Source organism: Ovis aries, chromosome 7, assembly GCF_016772045.2.
Source record: "Ovis aries strain OAR_USU_Benz2616 breed Rambouillet chromosome 7, ARS-UI_Ramb_v3.0, whole genome shotgun sequence".
In the NCBI taxonomy this organism is placed as follows: domain Eukaryota; kingdom Metazoa; phylum Chordata; class Mammalia; order Artiodactyla; family Bovidae; genus Ovis; species Ovis aries.
Genome location: NC_056060.1, coordinates 59,484,231 through 59,503,304, shown reverse-complemented (window position 1 = coordinate 59,503,304; position 19,074 = coordinate 59,484,231). Strand labels below are relative to the sequence as shown.

General features: G+C 40.0%; 1 protein-coding gene across 2 annotated transcripts in view; it reads right to left on the bottom strand.

Moving 5' to 3' along the window:
* SHC4 (SHC adaptor protein 4) overlaps window positions 1-19,074 on the bottom strand; it is a 131,452-nt gene that overhangs the window by 24,118 nt on the left and 88,260 nt on the right. For both annotated transcript variants that reach the window (XM_004010631.6, XM_042252495.2), the window contains exons 5-9: window positions 17,214-17,267; window positions 13,389-13,440; window positions 3,782-3,905; window positions 2,103-2,274; window positions 18-78 (exon numbers count right to left, since the gene is read on the bottom strand). In XM_004010631.6, coding sequence (XP_004010680.1) covers window positions 18-78; window positions 2,103-2,274; window positions 3,782-3,905; window positions 13,389-13,440; window positions 17,214-17,267 — 463 coding nt within the window. The remainder of the gene's footprint in view (window positions 1-17; window positions 79-2,102; window positions 2,275-3,781; window positions 3,906-13,388; window positions 13,441-17,213; window positions 17,268-19,074) is intronic.

Sequence of the window (19,074 nt, the reverse complement as noted above, 5' to 3'; positions counted from 1 at the left end):
AATGCAATTGTACCTACCTATGGCCCTGCTTTGTTCCAGACAGTTCTCATACATGCTGCTGCACTTGGAGTTTCCAGGCTGTGCAAACAACAAATTGTGAAACATTTACAAACATAATATAAGTTCATAAACTTGCAAAAGACACATAAAGCTTCCAGCAGAATTTAGTAGAAAACACCACTTTCTGACACAGGAAGTGAGATAAAGTGAGAAAAAGAAACTGATACTTTGAATGGGAAGTATAGCCTCCTTTCCCAGTGAATTGTTTTGGAGCTGCAGAGGTGGGTCTGATTAGGGTGTGGGGGGTCATAACCGGAAGGTCTATACCCTGAGGCTTATTGCTTCTGCTTGGGAGGTCACATTCCAGGACTCAATCCAAGCTCAGCCAGAAAGTGTGATTTCCAGGACACTTGTACAAACACTGGCCATTTAGCAAACTTCTATCTAACTGTGAGTTGGCAAATTGGAGTCCTGCTCTACTGAGGTGTATGCCAGACTCACTTTTCATCCTAGAAAAATCTCATGCTATCAAAGGCTTCGATTATCCATATACACATCTCTCTTCAGGAACGGTATGGGATCCACTGATACCTTTGAGAAGGGTAATATCTATGCTTTAGAAAGATTAATCCATCAGTACCATGGAGGAGGGTTTGAGGGAATGAAACCGGAGACAGAGAAGGGGCCTTCAGGGTCACCTGAGCAAATCTGGACCAGAACTTAGAAAGATGCAATAGGAAAGATATAGGCTGAGTAGATTCAAGATATTTTCATGGTAGGATCCTAGGTCTTGAAGACTGTGTCGATATATGGCCTAAAGTGTGAGAAAACAAAAAACTGTAGATTAGTGAAAGAATAGGAATGCCATTAATAAACTTGAGCACATCAGGAGAGAAATCTGGCTTGGAGTCAAAGTACAATGCTGAGTTTAATCACAGCTGGAAAGGCAGGTATGGCTGAAGACAAAGAAGCTGGTCGAGTGTGTACACAGGTGGCATGTCAGAGGAAACACCAGGGCCAAGGGCAGAGCATTGGAAAGGGAGTCCATGGCAGTAAAGCAGATGCTTGGTTTCACAGGGGTGGGCATGCAAGAAAACAAGATCAAAAAAAGGTAAGATGCAACTTCCTTTGAAATGCATCAAAAATAAGAAGCATTGATGGATGATAGCTACATAGGATGACAGGGCAAATAGAGTAAAGTTATAATTATAGAATCTAGGTGGTGAGTATTCATGTGTAATTCTTTCAACTTTTTTCTCTGTTTGAATATATTCGTAATAAAATTTTAGAAAACTAGAAAAAGAAAGAAAAGCAGCAACTAAAGATGCAGAATAAATGACATGTGGAAATGTTTTAGAAGCTAAAAGAAGAGGTCTAAAAAAGACAGAGAAAGCCAACAGGTATCACACGCTATAGACAGATTCAAAATACTGAAGGAAATAGATTCAGCAATTAAACTGACAACCAAACAACCAAAAAACCACTGGTGAGCACTGTGAAAGAAATTTCTATCAAGCTGTCAAGCAGAGTTCAGATTTTGGAAGTGTAGTGTGGACGTGAATGCAGAAATAGTGTTTTCTACAAGTCTGTGGATGAAAGAAGGATGACAGGGAGGTGGGACATTATTAGATGGGTTGGGAGAGTCCAAGTTTATCTGCAGACAGAGAGAAAGAACTGGTATACAGAGAAAAAAATAAAGATGGAAATACAGATTGATGGACAGAACAAGGGCACAGTGCTGGTGGGAGGGAACAGGGTCAGGAGCTTGGGGGAAGGATTAGCTGTGGAGACAGTAGCTAAGGAAGAGAACCAAGGAGGACACAGGAACACTTGGGAGACAGGGAAGGATGAAGTTGAGGATTACACGTTGGACTGTCCTAGTCTTTCCAGAGAAGTGAGATGTGAGGTCACCTGCTGAGGATGAGGTTGGGGGATTAGTAGTAAAAGTTACTTAGCACAGGCTCTGACAATGATTCATTCTCTGGCTCTGTATTGAGGAAGATGATATCTTCTGTAAAGTAGCATTTGGAAATCCTCAAATTAAGCTCAATGATAGGACAGGACTGCATTGTTAGCTACAATAGCAATAAACTATTACTTACCAAATAGCACAGCTTTTCACACCGTATGGGGCAGTAAGCCATTTGGTCTGTGGCTTGAACTTTGATCCGCACATCTGAAACACCACCTGCAGGCGGCTGCTTCCCTGGGATTTCATTATAATACTCATGATCTTCTCTCTCCTCAGCATGGCCATCCACAGGCACCTCCTCGCTGTAAGGGAAAAAAGGATCCCCAAGAGGCTGGGTGGGAATTCATATGCTGTAGCGGATGCAGAGAGATCAGAATCATGCAAATCATCCTGAAAAACTTTTTGTGCTTTAAGAGTATAGCTGTGCTTAAGTGATGTCAAACATCTGGATAGAAGCAACCAGATGGCTGAATTGTTTAGCTTTCTGTAGACAATCAAAGTGGGGTGAGCCAACAAAAAGTGCCATGCGTGATGATTTCACATCTCCTCTCAGTAATAAAATATGTACCTATACATATATATATACTAACTTCCTGAATGTAAGTTGTTTTTTGTCAATCGAATAAAAATACAAAGTTTTCCTTGAATTCTTCAGCCCACTTTCACTGCAGCATTTTTGCTCAAAGAAAATTTAGATACTGAGCAGAGGGCCTGGCTCAGTTTGCTATAAACCAAGACGAGAAAAAAAAAATACAAGAGCTATGGCCAGCTATCTTGTCTGCACAAATCTGGAGTATATGTGATTCATAAAGAAATATTAGAACCATATGTGGCAAGCGGGTAGATTCATGTAAGCATGCATTGTTTTTAAGAAACAGGGCAAAAAAAACACAAAAAACAAAAAACAGATTTTTCTTCCAAACTGGATTTAGTCAAAGCTTTTATGAGAAAAAAATAAATCAAGTCCATTTGGACTGAGTTGACTCCACTGACAACCCACAGCTTTGTTGGGTTCTTTACATGTCAATGAAAACACAGCACTAAAATGCAAGAGCCACCCTAGAAAAAAATTCAACATTAAGGCCTGCTGATAGCCCCTCTTTGCCGTGCTAAACAACCTCTGAGAAGAGATCTCCAAGTCTGGTGTTTGTTGATACACAAAATGATAAATTAGGGGAGGTTCCAGAAATGCATTTACAAGTGTCCAAGAATTTTATATCTTGGGTATGAATTCTGCAAGCCAAGGACCTCACTGCATTCCACACGCGGTGGAGTCTGAGAGGCCTGAAAGGGTTCAGCTTTCACTGTGGACTTTCTGTGCTGCAGACAGGACAACCTGAGCCCTGGGTCACGTCATGCTCTACCCCTTGGTCTGGCTGGAGCTGAGCTATCTGCACTACACACCAGCAAACAGGAGTTCCTGCTACACACATTTCTTAGGATTTTGTTCTTTATTAACTCTTTTAACTGATATGCAAGGGATCTGGGGTTGAAACAAACCTGAGAAATTTCTTCTTGCTCATTTTATGACACTACCTAATTAATTCAGAGCTCTGCACAACATCAGAGAAAGAGGATCAACCCCTTCTCACTTTTAGTGTTTCCTCTAATTCTATTACAAAGCAAGAGGAAATATCTAGACAAATAAGAAAGGAAGAAGAGTAAAAATGTCACTATTAGTTTGTATGGAAACTGTATCTATTGATAAATAAGAAATTACTAATTTCATTAGTCCATTTTAAATGCCATATTAATTTTAAAACAAAACAAAGTATGGTAAGTCAAATAATCATAGAATTCCTGGCTGACCTTTCACAAGAAGTATTCAAAGAAGGATTTTTCAAATACTGTTTAAACCGGAGTTCAAAAGCCTGTCCTATGGTACTTATGACGTCTTGGGCCATTCCATTGCGGCATTCCAGTATGTGGCAGGCTGCAAGAGGACATACCAAAAAATTACAATAAATTTTCAGTAAGAGAAGATTTTATAAAGTTGAAATACTTCCAGAACATGAACTGGTAAATAAAAGGAAGTAGGTTTCCAAGTTTTCTGTAGCTCTGAAATTGCATGCTTCGTATTTTATATGCGTCAAAGAGAAGAAACACTCATTTTACAATGAAATACTTCAAAACACTTATAAATTCCAGTCTTAAGGCAGGTATTTGGGGCTCACACTTTAATAAAGGCAGACTGATCTTGACTAATAATGTGATTCATGTTCCGTGCTAGCTCTAGAATTCAATACAAAAGATGATTTTAGGGCAACAACCTGACAAGACGACGTGTGCCGCCTTGTCTTTGCATGGTACTCTACAGATGGCTGGAAACGAAATAACTTTCTAAATGCACCCCTCACAAATGAGGGGTGAGCTACTGATGAAGACAGGGGCTTCAGACTACCCTTTCCTCTAGCCATCCCTTTGCCCTGTCATTGCTACTCGAAATCAGTGAAGGTGTGGTAATCCCTGTCTTTGAAATCCGACTAAAGAACTATCTCCAATAAACACCAAATCAAGATTTCGTGAAGGCTGATATTATCAAAGGATATTAACATTTTTATAGATACTTTCTCTACAAAGCTGTTACTAGAAAGGGCTAGCTATCACTAGCAAATTAAAGAATTAACTTGTGGAGGGGGCAGCTGACAGAACATCACAGGTGAATTAGCAAATCTCCTACTGCTAAGTAAAAACCAGAGCTTGTGTTCAGGGGACCATAAATTAATCTCCCCATCTCATGGAATGTCGGTTGCCTTGATGAGAGTATGGTATTGTGCTCAGGGCCTTAATATACGACTGAACTAAATTTGAAGTTTCCTAAGGATGACTTAAAATCATAAAGATTACTTAAGATACGGTAATAAGTTTCATGAGAAGATTTTCAAAAATACATTGGTCTGTATAGGCTGAAGAATTGAGGAATGAGGGAAAAGCTTGATAATTGTTCAATATATACAAGAATGTTGTAAAAACTGTCAGCTATTTTCTGAGAACAGGAAAGGCTTAAGTAGGTACCTAGGGAATTAGATTAAATAAAAAGGAAGCTGTGAAACAGGACTGTGGGAACAATATGGAACATTTTACTAAAAGGGATACATACCTGAGGAAAGGAGGATAACTATTGTGATGAAGGCATGTTTTTAGGCTCTGAGTAGTCTTGAGAAGGATTTTATATTTATTTAAAGTAAAATAAAATTCAATTAAGCCCTGGTGCCTCAGATGGTAAAGAATCGGCCTGTAATGCAGGAGGCCCAAGTTCAATCCCTGGGTCAGGAAGATCCCCTGGAGAAGGAAATGGCAACCCACTCCAGTATTCTTGCCTGGAGAATCCCATGGACGGAGGAACCTAGTAGGCTACAGTCCATGGGGTCACAAAGAGTCAGACACAACTGAGCAACTAACACTTTCACAAAATTCATTCACGCCTACCTGGATTTGCAGAGCCTATAACAGTAGCTTATGGTAGAACCTACAATGGTTTCCCAGCTTTATGTTGATAATCAACTCAAGGAATATCAGACAATTCTCATTTCAGAATTAGCTGGACATTCACTTAAGGAATTTATGTCTCTGAACTTTTGGAAGGGAGGTGTGTGTGTGTGTGTGTGTAGGCAGGGGATGGTATTACTAAATCAAATGATGCTAAGATATCAAATCTCCAAAAGGGTTATTGATCACTTCTTGTAAGGTTGCCCCTTTCAAGAAGCAACCTGGATCTTGAAATAGACTTAGGAGCTAATTACAGTTTTGAAAACCCGATTAACAATGTCTATAAATTAATAGCCTTCTTACCAAAGGAAAATGTTTGGTCTATTTTCAGATTGCCATTGTATATTGCCCCCTTTTTTTCTCTACACTAGCATCACACAGTGACTAAGGCACTGAAGGTGTTTTAAAAGTATGTGTTGAATGAATTAACGTTGATTTCTCTGACTCACACCCATAACTCTGCTGTGAGAAATCATCTTCAGTTCTACTGAAGTGAGACTGGCAGTAGGCCCCTATCATGGGGAAGGTTTCATGACCACTGAGTGGTACAAATGACCGCTTGGATCATTTGTGGAAGTGGTCTCCTCCTTCCTGGTTAGGTTTCACATCCTTAAACCTATAAAGTGCCCTTGGACATGGGTCCTTTGGTTGAACCCCAAACTAGTTGTGTTACACTATGGTAAAAAAAAGGTAACTCACTTGAATTATTTTTTTCATCTCATAAATTCCTAGTCCAATTAAAAATGAAGTCAAGGCCAGAAATAAAACCAATATTGTAAAGCAATCATCAATTAAAAACAAATATTTTTAAAAATCAAAATGGAAAAAATTTATTTAATTTTCTCTTAGGATAAACAAGATGTCTTGAGATAAAGATGGAAAAGATAGTGGGAGAGGTGGGAAATTCAACTGTAAATAAACAGATAAATAAGAAAAACCAAAGTTTATCTCCCATGAGAGGGATGAGAAAACAATAATGGCTGAAAGAACTCTGTGATAAGATGCAGGTCCCAGCTCAATGGCCAATATTACCACAGTCTATGTGAAAAAGGTATGCTACACCCAGGCCCTCACCTGCCAAGACAGGGCATTGCATGATCTCTGAAGTCCCTTCCTGCTTTACAGAAATCCTGTCCTCCCTTGATTATAGTACTTTAAACTCTCCGAGGAACAGGGCAAGGCACGTGGGCATACAGGAATGAATGAATGACCCAAACCCACCAACCGTCCTCTACCATTTCTCATGTACTACCAAAACGTTTTATTTCTCTCAACTTTTCTGATTCTGATACTTGAGGCTTTGGTCCTTTTCCTGGGCTGATGTTTACCAACATGATTTTCTACTTTCCTTTGGATAACCGTGTTACTGTCATATTACTCTTTAAAGAGTAAACAGAAGGAGAAGAAAAAACAGCGGTGCCTATCTCCAGGAAAGGAACGGCTGGACACGATGCCTGACCCTGTGCAAGTTTCCATTGCAGCCTCACCACTTTCAGGAGCACACACATTTTGACAGCGCTTTTGTTGCCACTTATATGCTGCTCTGTAAAAATGCTCTTTGTTCTTTTTTAGGGTGGTCATGACCTAGACAGGAATGGGTTTTGAATCACATACAAACATACCCAATTCCCATTGCTAGACCCATCTCCAAAAACTCAGATAAGCACCAGCTTGGTCAAGAATTTCTTAATCTGTAGCTAATGAGAAGGAAGAAAAACAAGCATAGAGAAAATCCCAATTCTCCCCCAAACAATTTGACTTTCCAGTGATGTGGGGGCGTCTGAGCTTTGACCTCCATGTCTGAATTAGACACAGACTTGGGTTCTTTTCATTGTGAAATGAAAAGAATGTTCTGTCTGTGAACAGATCTACAATTCTATTCTTGAGTATCAGGTACTCTATTAAGTAGGATGTAAAAGAATCTCAGATTCATATTCTTCTTTTTCATTTGGTTTCCTAACTGGATAGTCATGGACAAGAGACTGAGAACAATTCTTAGAGAATAACAGACCCTTCTTTAATGCTTTATGCTTAAATAGACCAGTTTTGCTTTTGTTGTTCATTTGCTTTTGGTTTTTATGGGAAAACTAGAAATTGGAGAAGGAAATGGCAACCCACTCCAGTGTTCTTGCCTGGAGAATCCCAGGGGGAGCCTGGTGGGCTGCTGTCTATGGGCTCACACAAAGTTGGACATGGCGGAAGTGACTTAGCAGCAGCTGAAATTCAAAGATGCAGCTTCTCAGATCACCCACCAGATGGTGCTATGGGGCCGAAGCATAGAGTCTACCAGCCCTTAGGAAGAAATCAGTCTGAAGCAACTAGCCAGCTGTCAGACCACAGTTTATCAATGTCACCAAGATGATAGCACATTTATTTTAGAGCCATAAACATAAACATACATAATTGGGTCAATTTAAATTGGTTTTACAGGGTTCTTTTTGTGTTTTTGTTTTGTTTTTTTTTGCTTTCTTTATAGAGTCAGGACCACGACACGCCTGTATCCAGGTAGTCCAGGCAAATCGGGACCTCTTCACAGACTAGATTCAGAGAAGATATTCAAACTGTCCTGCCCTGCACACATTTGAAGTAAGAAGTGAAGCAATTCTTCATTTACAGCAGTTACAGGGGTAAGCTGTATTGGTCACCAGGTAAACTCAGAACACTCTTACTTAATAGCATTAATTGCTGCATGGTAGAACAGCCTATGGATTCATTTAAATAATTTGCTCTCAGACTCCTTGTGCCCCTATGGACTGCAGCCCGCCAGACTCCTCTGTCCATGCGATTCTACAGGCAAGAATACTGGAGGGTTACTGTGCTCTCTTCCAGGGGATCTTCTGGACCCAGAGACTGAACTCACATCTCCTGCATCTCCTGCACTGCAGGCGGGTTCTCTACTGCTGAGCCTCCAGTGATCTTTATTGCTTAATCTTTGTACATGTCTCATTTCTTAGAAGTGAAATTGCTGATTCAAAACTGTTTACACAGGTTTCACTGATGGTTCAGCAGTAAAGAATCTGCCTTCCAATGCAGCAGACACCGGTTCGATCCCTGATCTGGAAAGATCCCACAAGCTGCGGAGCAACTACGCCTGTGCACCACAACTACTGAGCCTGTGCTCTAGAGCCAGGGAGCCACAACCCCTGAGTGCACGTGCTGCATATACTGAAGTCCGAGCACGCTAGAGCCCATGCTCTGCAAGAAGAGATGCCTCCACAAGGAGCAGCCCGCACACCCCAACGAAGAGCAGCCCCAGCTCGAGGCAACTCGAGCAAAGCCTGCATGCAGCAACGAAGACCTAGCACAGCCAGAAATAAAGTTATTTTTTAAAAGTATTGACACTTTTTAAAGTTTTGATGCAAATTTTCAGTATGCTTTCTGAAACATTTGGATCTACACTCCTACCAGAAGTGTTCAGGAGATACTACAACTCCAAATCACGCTTTAACTTTTTATAAAAGACAAATATGATAGCTATTTACAATTTGTGTTTCTTTGCGTGCTAGTAAGTTTTTTGCTTTTCTTTTCTGTTTCTTGGTGTCTGGTAACCTTCTTTTGTGTGTCCTCCAGACCTGAAGTTGGTCCAGGTGCTTACTGGCTGGGTGAGTTTTTAAAACTACCTTTTCAATCCCAGAGCCTGCTTCTTTAAAAAAGCAGTAACATTAATATCTACTTCATAGGACTGTTGTGAGGATGAAAAGAGACCATGCAGAAAGTATTCCTGACAATGCCTAGCATGTGGTGAGCACAAAATATACGATAACTTTTTTTTTGTTCTTCTCTATTGGATTGTTTTTCCTATTTGTAAAAATGCCTGTTTTTTTTTACTGGCAAGCCACTTCAAATCACTCAGGACAATAATAATAATAGCTATCATTTATTGAATACTTATAATGACCCAGGCATTGAGATATGCGCATTGAATACAATATCTCATTAAGTCCTCGAGATGACCTGATTTCTATTTCTTTATCAATGTTCTTATCCAAATGGCTCCCAAGAACTATTACTTCACAATTTTGTATAGACTGTCCCTTCTCCTGCCCATGTAGTTTAGAGCATCATCAGCCCTGCCCAGGACCAGTGAGATGTCCTCCAAACTGAACTCCACAATTCCAGACCACTTTCCTGCCCTCAATATCACCTTTACAGAGGCAAAGGCCAGAAAAGTTATCATTTTACAATTTTAGTAGAATGGCAGAAACCAGAATAATTCTTTATAAAGCTCAAAATCTTCAACAGCCCCCAGTTAACCTTTTGGCTGGCATTCTAAGCCTTGACAGTGTTTCTTCCCTTTCAGCCATGGCTCCTCTACTTTTACTCTTGGCTTTCTTTGCAACCCACCTTTACCCACCAACCAAACCCACAGCCCTAAGCTCTCACTCCACTTGTGCCTTTATTCACTTTCTGCACAAAGCCTACCTGAGCACCTGGCAGGCTCCAGGCACTGTTCCCATGCTCCCCTCTTCTCCTGCACATTGAACACGCTCTGTTTCTCTCCCCCATGATGATGAGCCCATGGTGGCCAGACATTATTTTTCTTCTACAACAATTACCTCAGCCTCTTGTGTCTTAGTATGTAATTAATAATTAGTTGTGGACTCAAGAGCTGTGGCAGTGCCTCTGTGCAGAAATTAAAGTCCAGAGGCACAGGTGAGGGGAAAGGATTTAACACTTGAGGGGTGTGCAAATAGTGGGTGTGCCGTAAACAGAATGGCTTCTCGCAGAGAAGGTACACAAGAGAAGGGGCCAGGGGACAAGAAAAGGAGCAGAATGTGATGAGGAGACACTAACTTTTTTGTCTAAGAAAATCACATTATGTTCCTAAGTCATCTAGCTGTCAGACAGACCTGTTTCCCTAAGAAGACAGAAAGATGAGAAGACAGGAAAGGAAACAGTGCTTTCTTGGTATTATCTGTTACTCCTCTCAACAATGTTAGCAAGTACTAACATTGTTATTACTACCTAGGGGGGGTGGGATGAGGGGAGGGGAGGAAGGTTCAAGAGGGAGGTAATGTAAAGCTATTTTCCCCCAATTAAAAATAATTTTTTCACATAAAAAAAGAAAGAAACTGAAGTTTAGGATGGACAGAGGAACCTAGTGAGCTAAATCCATGCGGTCACAAAGAGTCGGATACAACTTAGTGACTAAACAACAACTTCAGGGAAGCTCAGGCTTGATTAAAAGAGGTTGCTCTTCTGGTATCCTTTGTTATGTTCCATCCCTACTCCCCTTCCCTCACTAGCTCCTGTCTCTCCCATCTACTCTTTGAGCAATACCCATTCTTTATTATGTAGCTTAGAGTCTATTTGATTTATTCTTTTAAAAAAATATTTATTTTTATTTATTTATTTTCTTTGGCTGTTTTGGGTCTTAGTTGCAGCATGCAGGATCTTCAGTCTTCATTGCAGCAGGCAACATTTTTAGTTGTGGCATGTGGGATCTAGTTCCCTGATTAGGGATTGAACACGGGCCCCCTGCGAAGGGAAGCATGGAGTCTTAGCCACTGGACCACCAGGGAAGTCCCTTAGAGTCTATTTTAAAGGAGTATCGCACAGTATTTAAAACCCGTTCTTCCGATTTCATCAAGCCACGCTCTCTTGGGCCACATTTCCTGAGCATCTACACTGTGCTGGGTACTGTGCCAGCAGGCGGTCCTCACAATTTCGTTTCTGACAATCATGATAGTTTCCAAATGGACCTGCCCCCTCCCTGAATCCATCCACTGCACCCTGCTGCCAAATGAACCTTCCTAAATCTCTGCTTTGTAAACTGCTTTCTCCACCCATCTGCTCATAAGATTGTCTCTACTTATTAGCTCTCTCCTATCTGCCCTCTAGATGTCCTTTTTTGACTTTTTCCCCCTACATACACAACCTGCATCCTATTAGGTGTGTTTATTCACCTGCTCCCCAGTATTTGTTGTTGTTGTTTAGTTGCTAAGTCGTGTCCAACTCTTTTGTGATTCCATGGACTGTAGCCTGCAACCTCTGTCCAAGGGATTTCCCAGGCGAGTATAGTGAAGTATTGGGAGTAGACTGCCATTTCCTTCTCCAAGGCATCTTCCCAGGGATTGAACCTGCATTTCTTGCTTTGGCAGGCAGATTCTTTACCACTGAGCCACCAGGGAAGCCCTGCTCCCCAGTATGCCACTTGCATTTTTGCCTCATGTTTTTATAGCTCTTTGAATTTCCAAATTTCACTCCATACATACTTAATGAATGTTTGGGGGCAAACTCCACCCTGAGGTGATAAAGGGTACTGTTCAACTAATAGGCTCTAGTTAAGGAGCTCAACATTCAGAAAATGAAGATCATGGCATCCGGTCCCATCACTTCATGGCAAATAGATGGGGAAACAGTGGAAAGTGTCAGACTTTTATTTTGGGGGCTCCAAAATCACTGCAGACAGTGACTGCAGCCTTGAAATTAAAAGACGCTTACTCCTTGGAAGGAAAGTTATGACCAACCTAGATAGCATATTGAAAAGCAGAGACATTACTTTGCCAACAAAGGTCCGTCTAGTCAAGGCTATGGTTTTTCCATTGGTCATGTATGGATGTGAGCGTTGGACTGTGAAGAAGGCTGAGCACCGAAGAATTGATGCTTTTGAACTGTGGTGTTGGAGAAGACTCTTGAGAGTCCCTTGGACTGCAAGGAGATCCAACCAGTCCATCCTAAAGGAGATCAGTCCTGGGTGTTCATTGGAAGGACTGATGCTGAAACTGAAACTCCAATATTTTAGCCACCTCATGTGAAGAGATGACTCATTGGAAAAGACCCTGATGCTGAGAGGGATTGGGGGCAGGAGGAGAAGGGGATGACAGAAGATGAGATGGCTGGATGGCATCACCGACTCGATGGACGTGAGTCTGAGTGAACTCCAGGAGTTGGTGATGGACAGGTAGGCCTGGTGTCCTGCGGTTCATGGGGTTGCAAAGTGTCAGACGTGACTGAGCGACTGAACTGAACTGAAGGAGGGGAAGCAACCTAACACTAGTCCCTAAACTGAGTCTGAATATCCCAGAGTCAGGGATGAGAAGCAACACTCATCATGTCTGTCTACAGTCTCAGTGGCCTAACTTCAGGCCCTTGACACAAAATGTGGCTGGCAGGTGAGTTTCTTAGGCAATCTTACTAAATTCTGGGATGAGACAATTCATCAATTCACTCTTCCATTCACTCTGTCATTTAACAAAAATAGTTACTGATCATCACTACACGCAAGGCATTTGATGAGTGCTTGGGAAACAACAGTAACAGAAACAAGTTCCTGCCCTCCAGTAGCTTTTAGTACAAAGGACAGACACTAAACACATAAACAAGTGAGTAACAAAAACAATTAAAATGTAGCATAAGTGTCAATAGAAGAGAAACAAAGTTATAACCCAGCAGAGCGGCATATACTCCTGGAGACAGTAGATGCTATCAGTCAAAGGTCTTTTGAAGAAGAGACATTAAAACTGAGATCTAAAAGATGAAAAAAAGCCAGACACTCAGAGTAGCAATGCCAGGCTCTTAAATAGCAAGGCACAGGCTTAACACCTATGAACACACACGTGCACACACACTTGCCAAGGCAACCACAGGCCCATGACCTCACTGATTTGGGTCTTGTGTGCAATTCATTTGTCCACTGGGGATGTAGCAGCCAGCCCATCTATCCTTACTGAAACAGCTTCCCTTTCATTTATACAAATAGATGGTAACACTTTTGGTTGAAGGGATTTAAATCCCAGCTATAATTTTTTCTCCTCTGCTCTGCTGGCAGGACTATTTATTTCAAACACATATTTACATAATATTTCTAGACCCCCAATACACTCTAGTGATACTCATCACTTTACATATTGAAAATAATTGCTTGTTACTTTCAAAAGTTGGTATATACCAACTCTTAGGAAAATCTAGAAGTTGCTTTCCATACCTCGTTGATTAACTGGATCTTTAGCTACGTAGGCAACATAGTCTGTAGTATCCTATAAAAAAGGGAAAATGATTGCATTTAAAATGAACAGACTGTACTGGTGAAAGATAAAAGAGTACATTTAGGGTATGATAGTCAGGCAAACACTGATACTAAGGTTTCTGTTTAAAGAGCAAAGGAAAGCATCCTAGGAGGAAACATAACCAAATACATAATATATACTTAGCAACTGTAGAGTCTACATTCTCTGCCCCTTGGGGAGAGAATCTGATAATTAAAAATTTAGAGGCAGACAATATCACTAAGAATAAAAGAGAATGTAGGTAGGGACTGTGTTAGGACCAAATATTCTTTTAAAATGGTTAGGGACTATTACTCTCCTGTGTTGAAAGTTGAAATACCAGGGGTTATGTAACCACAAAGTTCATGTCATAAACTAGGACGTTACACCATGATTTCCCAGTTGTCCAAACAGATACCTTGTAGACCAGAAAATAAGCTGATTAAAGAGACATGGTTTTGTGGTGGTTAGCTTGCTTTTATGCAGCGCAACTTAAGGAATAATATAGTAAAAATAAAAGGCATTTATTTGATCAATATATAGAAAGAAGAGATCATTTCTGAAATAGAGAACCCACGAAAATCCTAAGGAATTCCAAAAGATGTGCTTCAAACTAGTGGTACCCAGAGCAGGAGACAACACAGGGGAGGGGGAGAGGAGGTACTAACTCTAGGGTTTAAATAGGCTTAGGGGTGTATTGTATAACACAGGGAATACAGCCAATATTTTATAATAACTGCAAATGAAATTTACCTTTAATAACTGTATAAAAATAAAGACACTTAAAAAGAAGATATAACAGCACCATTTCAACTTAATGTTTAAAAAAGAGAGATGTGATGCTGGCTTTGTAAAAACAAACAAAAAGCTACTTGGTAATTTTGACTTTTATTGAAAATGGTATGCTGATGAATGATAAGATTTTAATAATTAAAGATGCTTTTTTGTTATCTCAGTTCTCAGAAAAAAATACACACAATGCCATTTGCAGATTAGAAGTATGACTCTCTAGAGGGAAGATGAAATCAACCGGCAGGAAATAAAAGTCCACGTTTGTAATACCCTCAAGGACAATCACTTAATAACCCACAATGAATCATACAGGAAACGGATCTCAGGGTCAGTATAACTTGTCTTCAGTTATTTTAGAAAATAACATATACCTAAGTAAATCTCTCTTATACAAAAAGACAAAAAATTTGAAATATCTTATATATAAATAAGGTCGTGCCAATGAGCTTTATATTATATAAATTTAGAAGCAAAGACACAATTGTGGGGGCTTGGCTGCCCATTTTAAAGTTGAAGAGGTGGTATGATGCTTGCAAAGTTGTCTGCTGTCTTAGTTGATGGGAAAGAGGTCTCAAGAATGCATTGTGAGCATGAGAAAATTAAATACACTTCTTGTATTTCCAGGCCTCAGTTTCCTCATGTTCAAAAGAATCTCTTAAAATTCCATAACTGTAAATATTTGGGAGAATTTAAAGAATGTTAAAAGCACAAACAATGGGAGGAAATATAAGAAGTATATTTAATTTTCTCATACTCATAATGCATTCTTGAGATGGAGAAAGTATATACAGATACAAAAGCATTACCAAGAACTGTCTTCAGGACTGACTGAAGGGAGACAAGTAAATTGTTTTTGAGAAGGGAGTAAAAGTGAGGGTGAGCAAGGTTAAGAGGTGAGAAGAAATACCCAGTACTTTTGAAACTTTGGAGGGAATCTGGTAGGAAGAAGGTACCACATTAGGTCATGGAGAATTTTAGCTTCCAAACCCCTGGACTCAATTAGCTATGAAGCTGTAAATTACCTCAGACAGTGTCCTAAGAAAGTATAGACATGTGTTAGCAATACTGGGGACAGTTATCTCTTATCACTCTGTGCCAGGCACTATGCTAGCAGTTTATATGCACCATTTCACTTAATTCTCACAACACTTTGAGGCAAGGGGGATCATTTCCCATTTTACAGAAGAGGACCGTGAAACTTAAGAGAGTGTAAGTAACTCAAGTCACTTGACTCCAGAGCCTGGCACTCCACCATATTGTCTTCCTGACCTGAGGGTAAAACTTCACTTGGGGGAACCTCTAATGCCAAGGCTCTGGTCACCCCAGTTTTCTATGTCAAATCAGCAGATTTTCTCTCCACCTGTAGAAAACACAGAGGTGCCACTCAATTCAGCAGGTACAAACTTTCCCACAGTAGCTACAAATTCTTTACTATCTTTGGTAGCAATAGTGCTTTGGCTGGTTTAAAGAACTAAAGGCACATAAAGACAGTCTAAAAAGAATCAGGATTCTGGAGAACTATGATAGATGCTGTGCAGGGCATGTCTAGGGTAAATGAGGATTTTCATACCAATTTTTAAATGATAGCGAGGTTTAAAACTTGAAAAGGGAAATTTAAGGCAAACGGCAACAATTATTTTTCCCACTGCTCTTACAGAACTCATTACTTTACACTGCTTTACAAAAGTGTTCAAGTTCCTTCATGGATGGTCGAGTTATAGAGGGTTAGGAAGAGAAGTGACAGTGCAGGCCTTTTCAGGCTGGAAGTTGACGCTCTCTGCTACCAAACATATCCCTTGGTGTCGCTGTTGAGGTCAGATTACAAGGGTGGATGGAGGGTGGATAGAGAGGAACTGCGGATAGTTATATGCAGATTTTTGACAGGGTGTAAGATCAGGAGAAGACAATGGCACCCCACTCCAGTACTCTTGCCTGGAAAATCCCACGGATGGAGGAGCCTGGTGGGCTGCAGTCCATGGGGTCGCTAAGAGTCGGACACGACTGAGCAACTTCACTTTCACTTTTCACTTTCATGCATTGGAGGAAGGCATGAAAATGGCAACCCACTCCAGTGTTCTTGCCTGGAGAATCCCAGGGATGGGGGAGCCTGGTAGGCTGCCGTCTATGGGGTCGCACAGAGTCGGACATGACTGAAGCGACTTAGCAGCAGCAGCAAGATCAGGTAAAATCCCTGCACATTTGTAGGTACAAGAAAAATGCCATAATGTCACAGAGAAGCAAAATCCTTCTCTTGCTCCCTCGGTTTAAACAGATGTGTTTCTTGGTCGGTCATAGGCTTCCTTGCTTCAATGCCCATCTCCTTTTGCTCTGATCTAGAAATGATGTAGTTGGAGGTCCGGGAATGACCCTCTACTCTGCAGAGAACGCTTGGAGGGAAGAGCACCGACTCAGACCTGCACAATTCATGACAATTGAGCATCACGTGGCCTCTTGGTCGGAACAATGGGTTTTCTCTCCCCAGCTCAACATTCCCTGCATGAGTTTCTGAAAACTTATTTGCTCATTTTGGATTAGACTTAGTTGCCTTGGCTGCTGGCCAGAATGGCAAACAGGCTTCCCCTCATGTGCCAAATCCAACTGATTAGGAGGATCTGCCCGGAACTCTATGTTGAAAAGTGCCAAATCCAACTGACTTGGAGGAGGATCTGCCTGGAACTCTACGTTAAAACATTCTGAGGGAGGACCATCAACAGATGTATAACACACTTGTTTTTTTATGAATTTGATGTTATCTATAAGAAGCTTCTCAGATGATAACTCCATGGCTAGTAACACAATGGAGTATTATTAGTTTATCCACTAATCTAAGTATTTACAAAGTCAGTGACAGGAAATATTTTGTCAGAACCAAACTGTAATGAGATATTTAGAAAAGACAGGTAGTGGCTAACATGCTTTACACAGAAATTTAATTTTTATTAAAAAAGGAACTTTAATGAATTCATACTTACTGGATCCCCTCCAGAAGCAAAAGAAATAGACTGCATATGATGATTTGCAATAATCTGGAAAACACAAGTTAAACACATATGATGCTACAAACTAATTATTCCTGATTATATACCATCTGACAGTAATGTACACACATTTGTTTGTTTTGATTTTGCCTGCTCAACATCCCTTTGGAAACCACTCCATCCAAGTTCTATAATAATTTTATTTAGATCAGGAGGTTCATGTGGGTTTGATCTTACTGCATCTTACTGCCCCCTCCCCTTGAAGCTGGACAAATGATCCAGGCCTAGCCAATCAGAAAACACCATCCATCTAGATACAGCAAAGACAATCAACATCTCTGAGGAGGAAATGAGGAGAACAATAGGAGAAAATGCATCTCTCCTTGTCATTTAATATCTTAGTACAAGCCCAAAGCTTCTAGGTGTCATCTTTTGCTGTCAGGAGGGAAAAGTCTGCTAGAAAATTATTTTTCTCTGGAGAAAAATCAAAGCTGAGAGTCAAAAACAGTAAAAAGGCAGGAGGTAACATTTGTTTTATCACTTCAACCAATACATTCCCCCTCCCTTTATTTTTTTAAGGTATTTTTTCTAGCTTATTTATTTTATATAAGTTATTTTTACTTGAGTTTCAGTCACTTGCCACCATTATTACTAAGGTGCTAACATTAAGAGTTTCAGTATGAAGTAAGGCTATCCAAATAAACAAAATACATTAGCTAAGACTGTCTCTTTTACTTGAGATTCTAGGCTTCCTTATTTGGAAACCACAGTGTAATGACCAATTTGCAGAGACCTATTTGTCATACTCTTTTAAACATTCGTTAAATCAACTATGTATCAACTGACTAATCCTGCCTTCAGCTTTGTGTAACAGAATCTAACAGTTCTACTCTTAGATGCATATCCAAAAGAACTGTGTAAATACATATCCCAAAAGATCTCAAGAAAGATAACCACTGCCTTGCTCACAATAGCCCCACACTGGAAACAATTCCAATGATGATCACTGTGATATTCAAACATGGGACTACTACACAGCAACAACATATTTCTTGGGCGAAAGAAGCCAGACACAAAGACTGTATACTGCATAGCTGAATTTATATCAAGTTCAAAACCAAGCAAAATTATTTCATTCTGTTTGAAGTCATGATAGTAGTGGCTTTGGGGGCAAAGGAAGAGAAAACAAGTAGTTTTCTGGGATCCTGCAAATGATGTTCCTTGATCTGGGTAGTAGTTAACACAAACAAATTCATTTTGTGATATACATTTACAATTTGTGCACTATTCTATATTTGTTTTCTATATTTATATTTCAGTTTAAAATGATTACTAAAAACAAAATCAGTATACAGAGATCAACATCATTCCCGTACACCAGGAACAGCCAATCTGACATTGTATGGGGAAGAGGGGAGAGGTATATTTTACAAGAGAACCTAAGTATATAACTAATAAGAATTACATAAAACTTTTTGGAAAACTTCAGTGAAGAGTATAAATAACATATGAACATGCAGAAAGACATATATCACCTTTATGGATGAGAAGACAATATTATAAAGACATCAATTCTTCCCCAAATTAATTATAAATTCCATACAATTCCAATAAAAATTCCACCAGTGCCATTCAGGGAACTTTTTAAACTACTTCTAAAATTCACACTGGAAGAATAAATGTGCAAGAAGAACTAAGGCAATTTTTTAAAGAACAAAGAGAAAAGATTTTCCTTATTATGAATACATATTATAAAACTATAGAAATTCCTTAGACTACAAAGACTAAAAAGGACTGATACTTTTGTGCTCTTTTAGCCTATGATAAATGTGGCACCAAACAGCAGACAAATGGA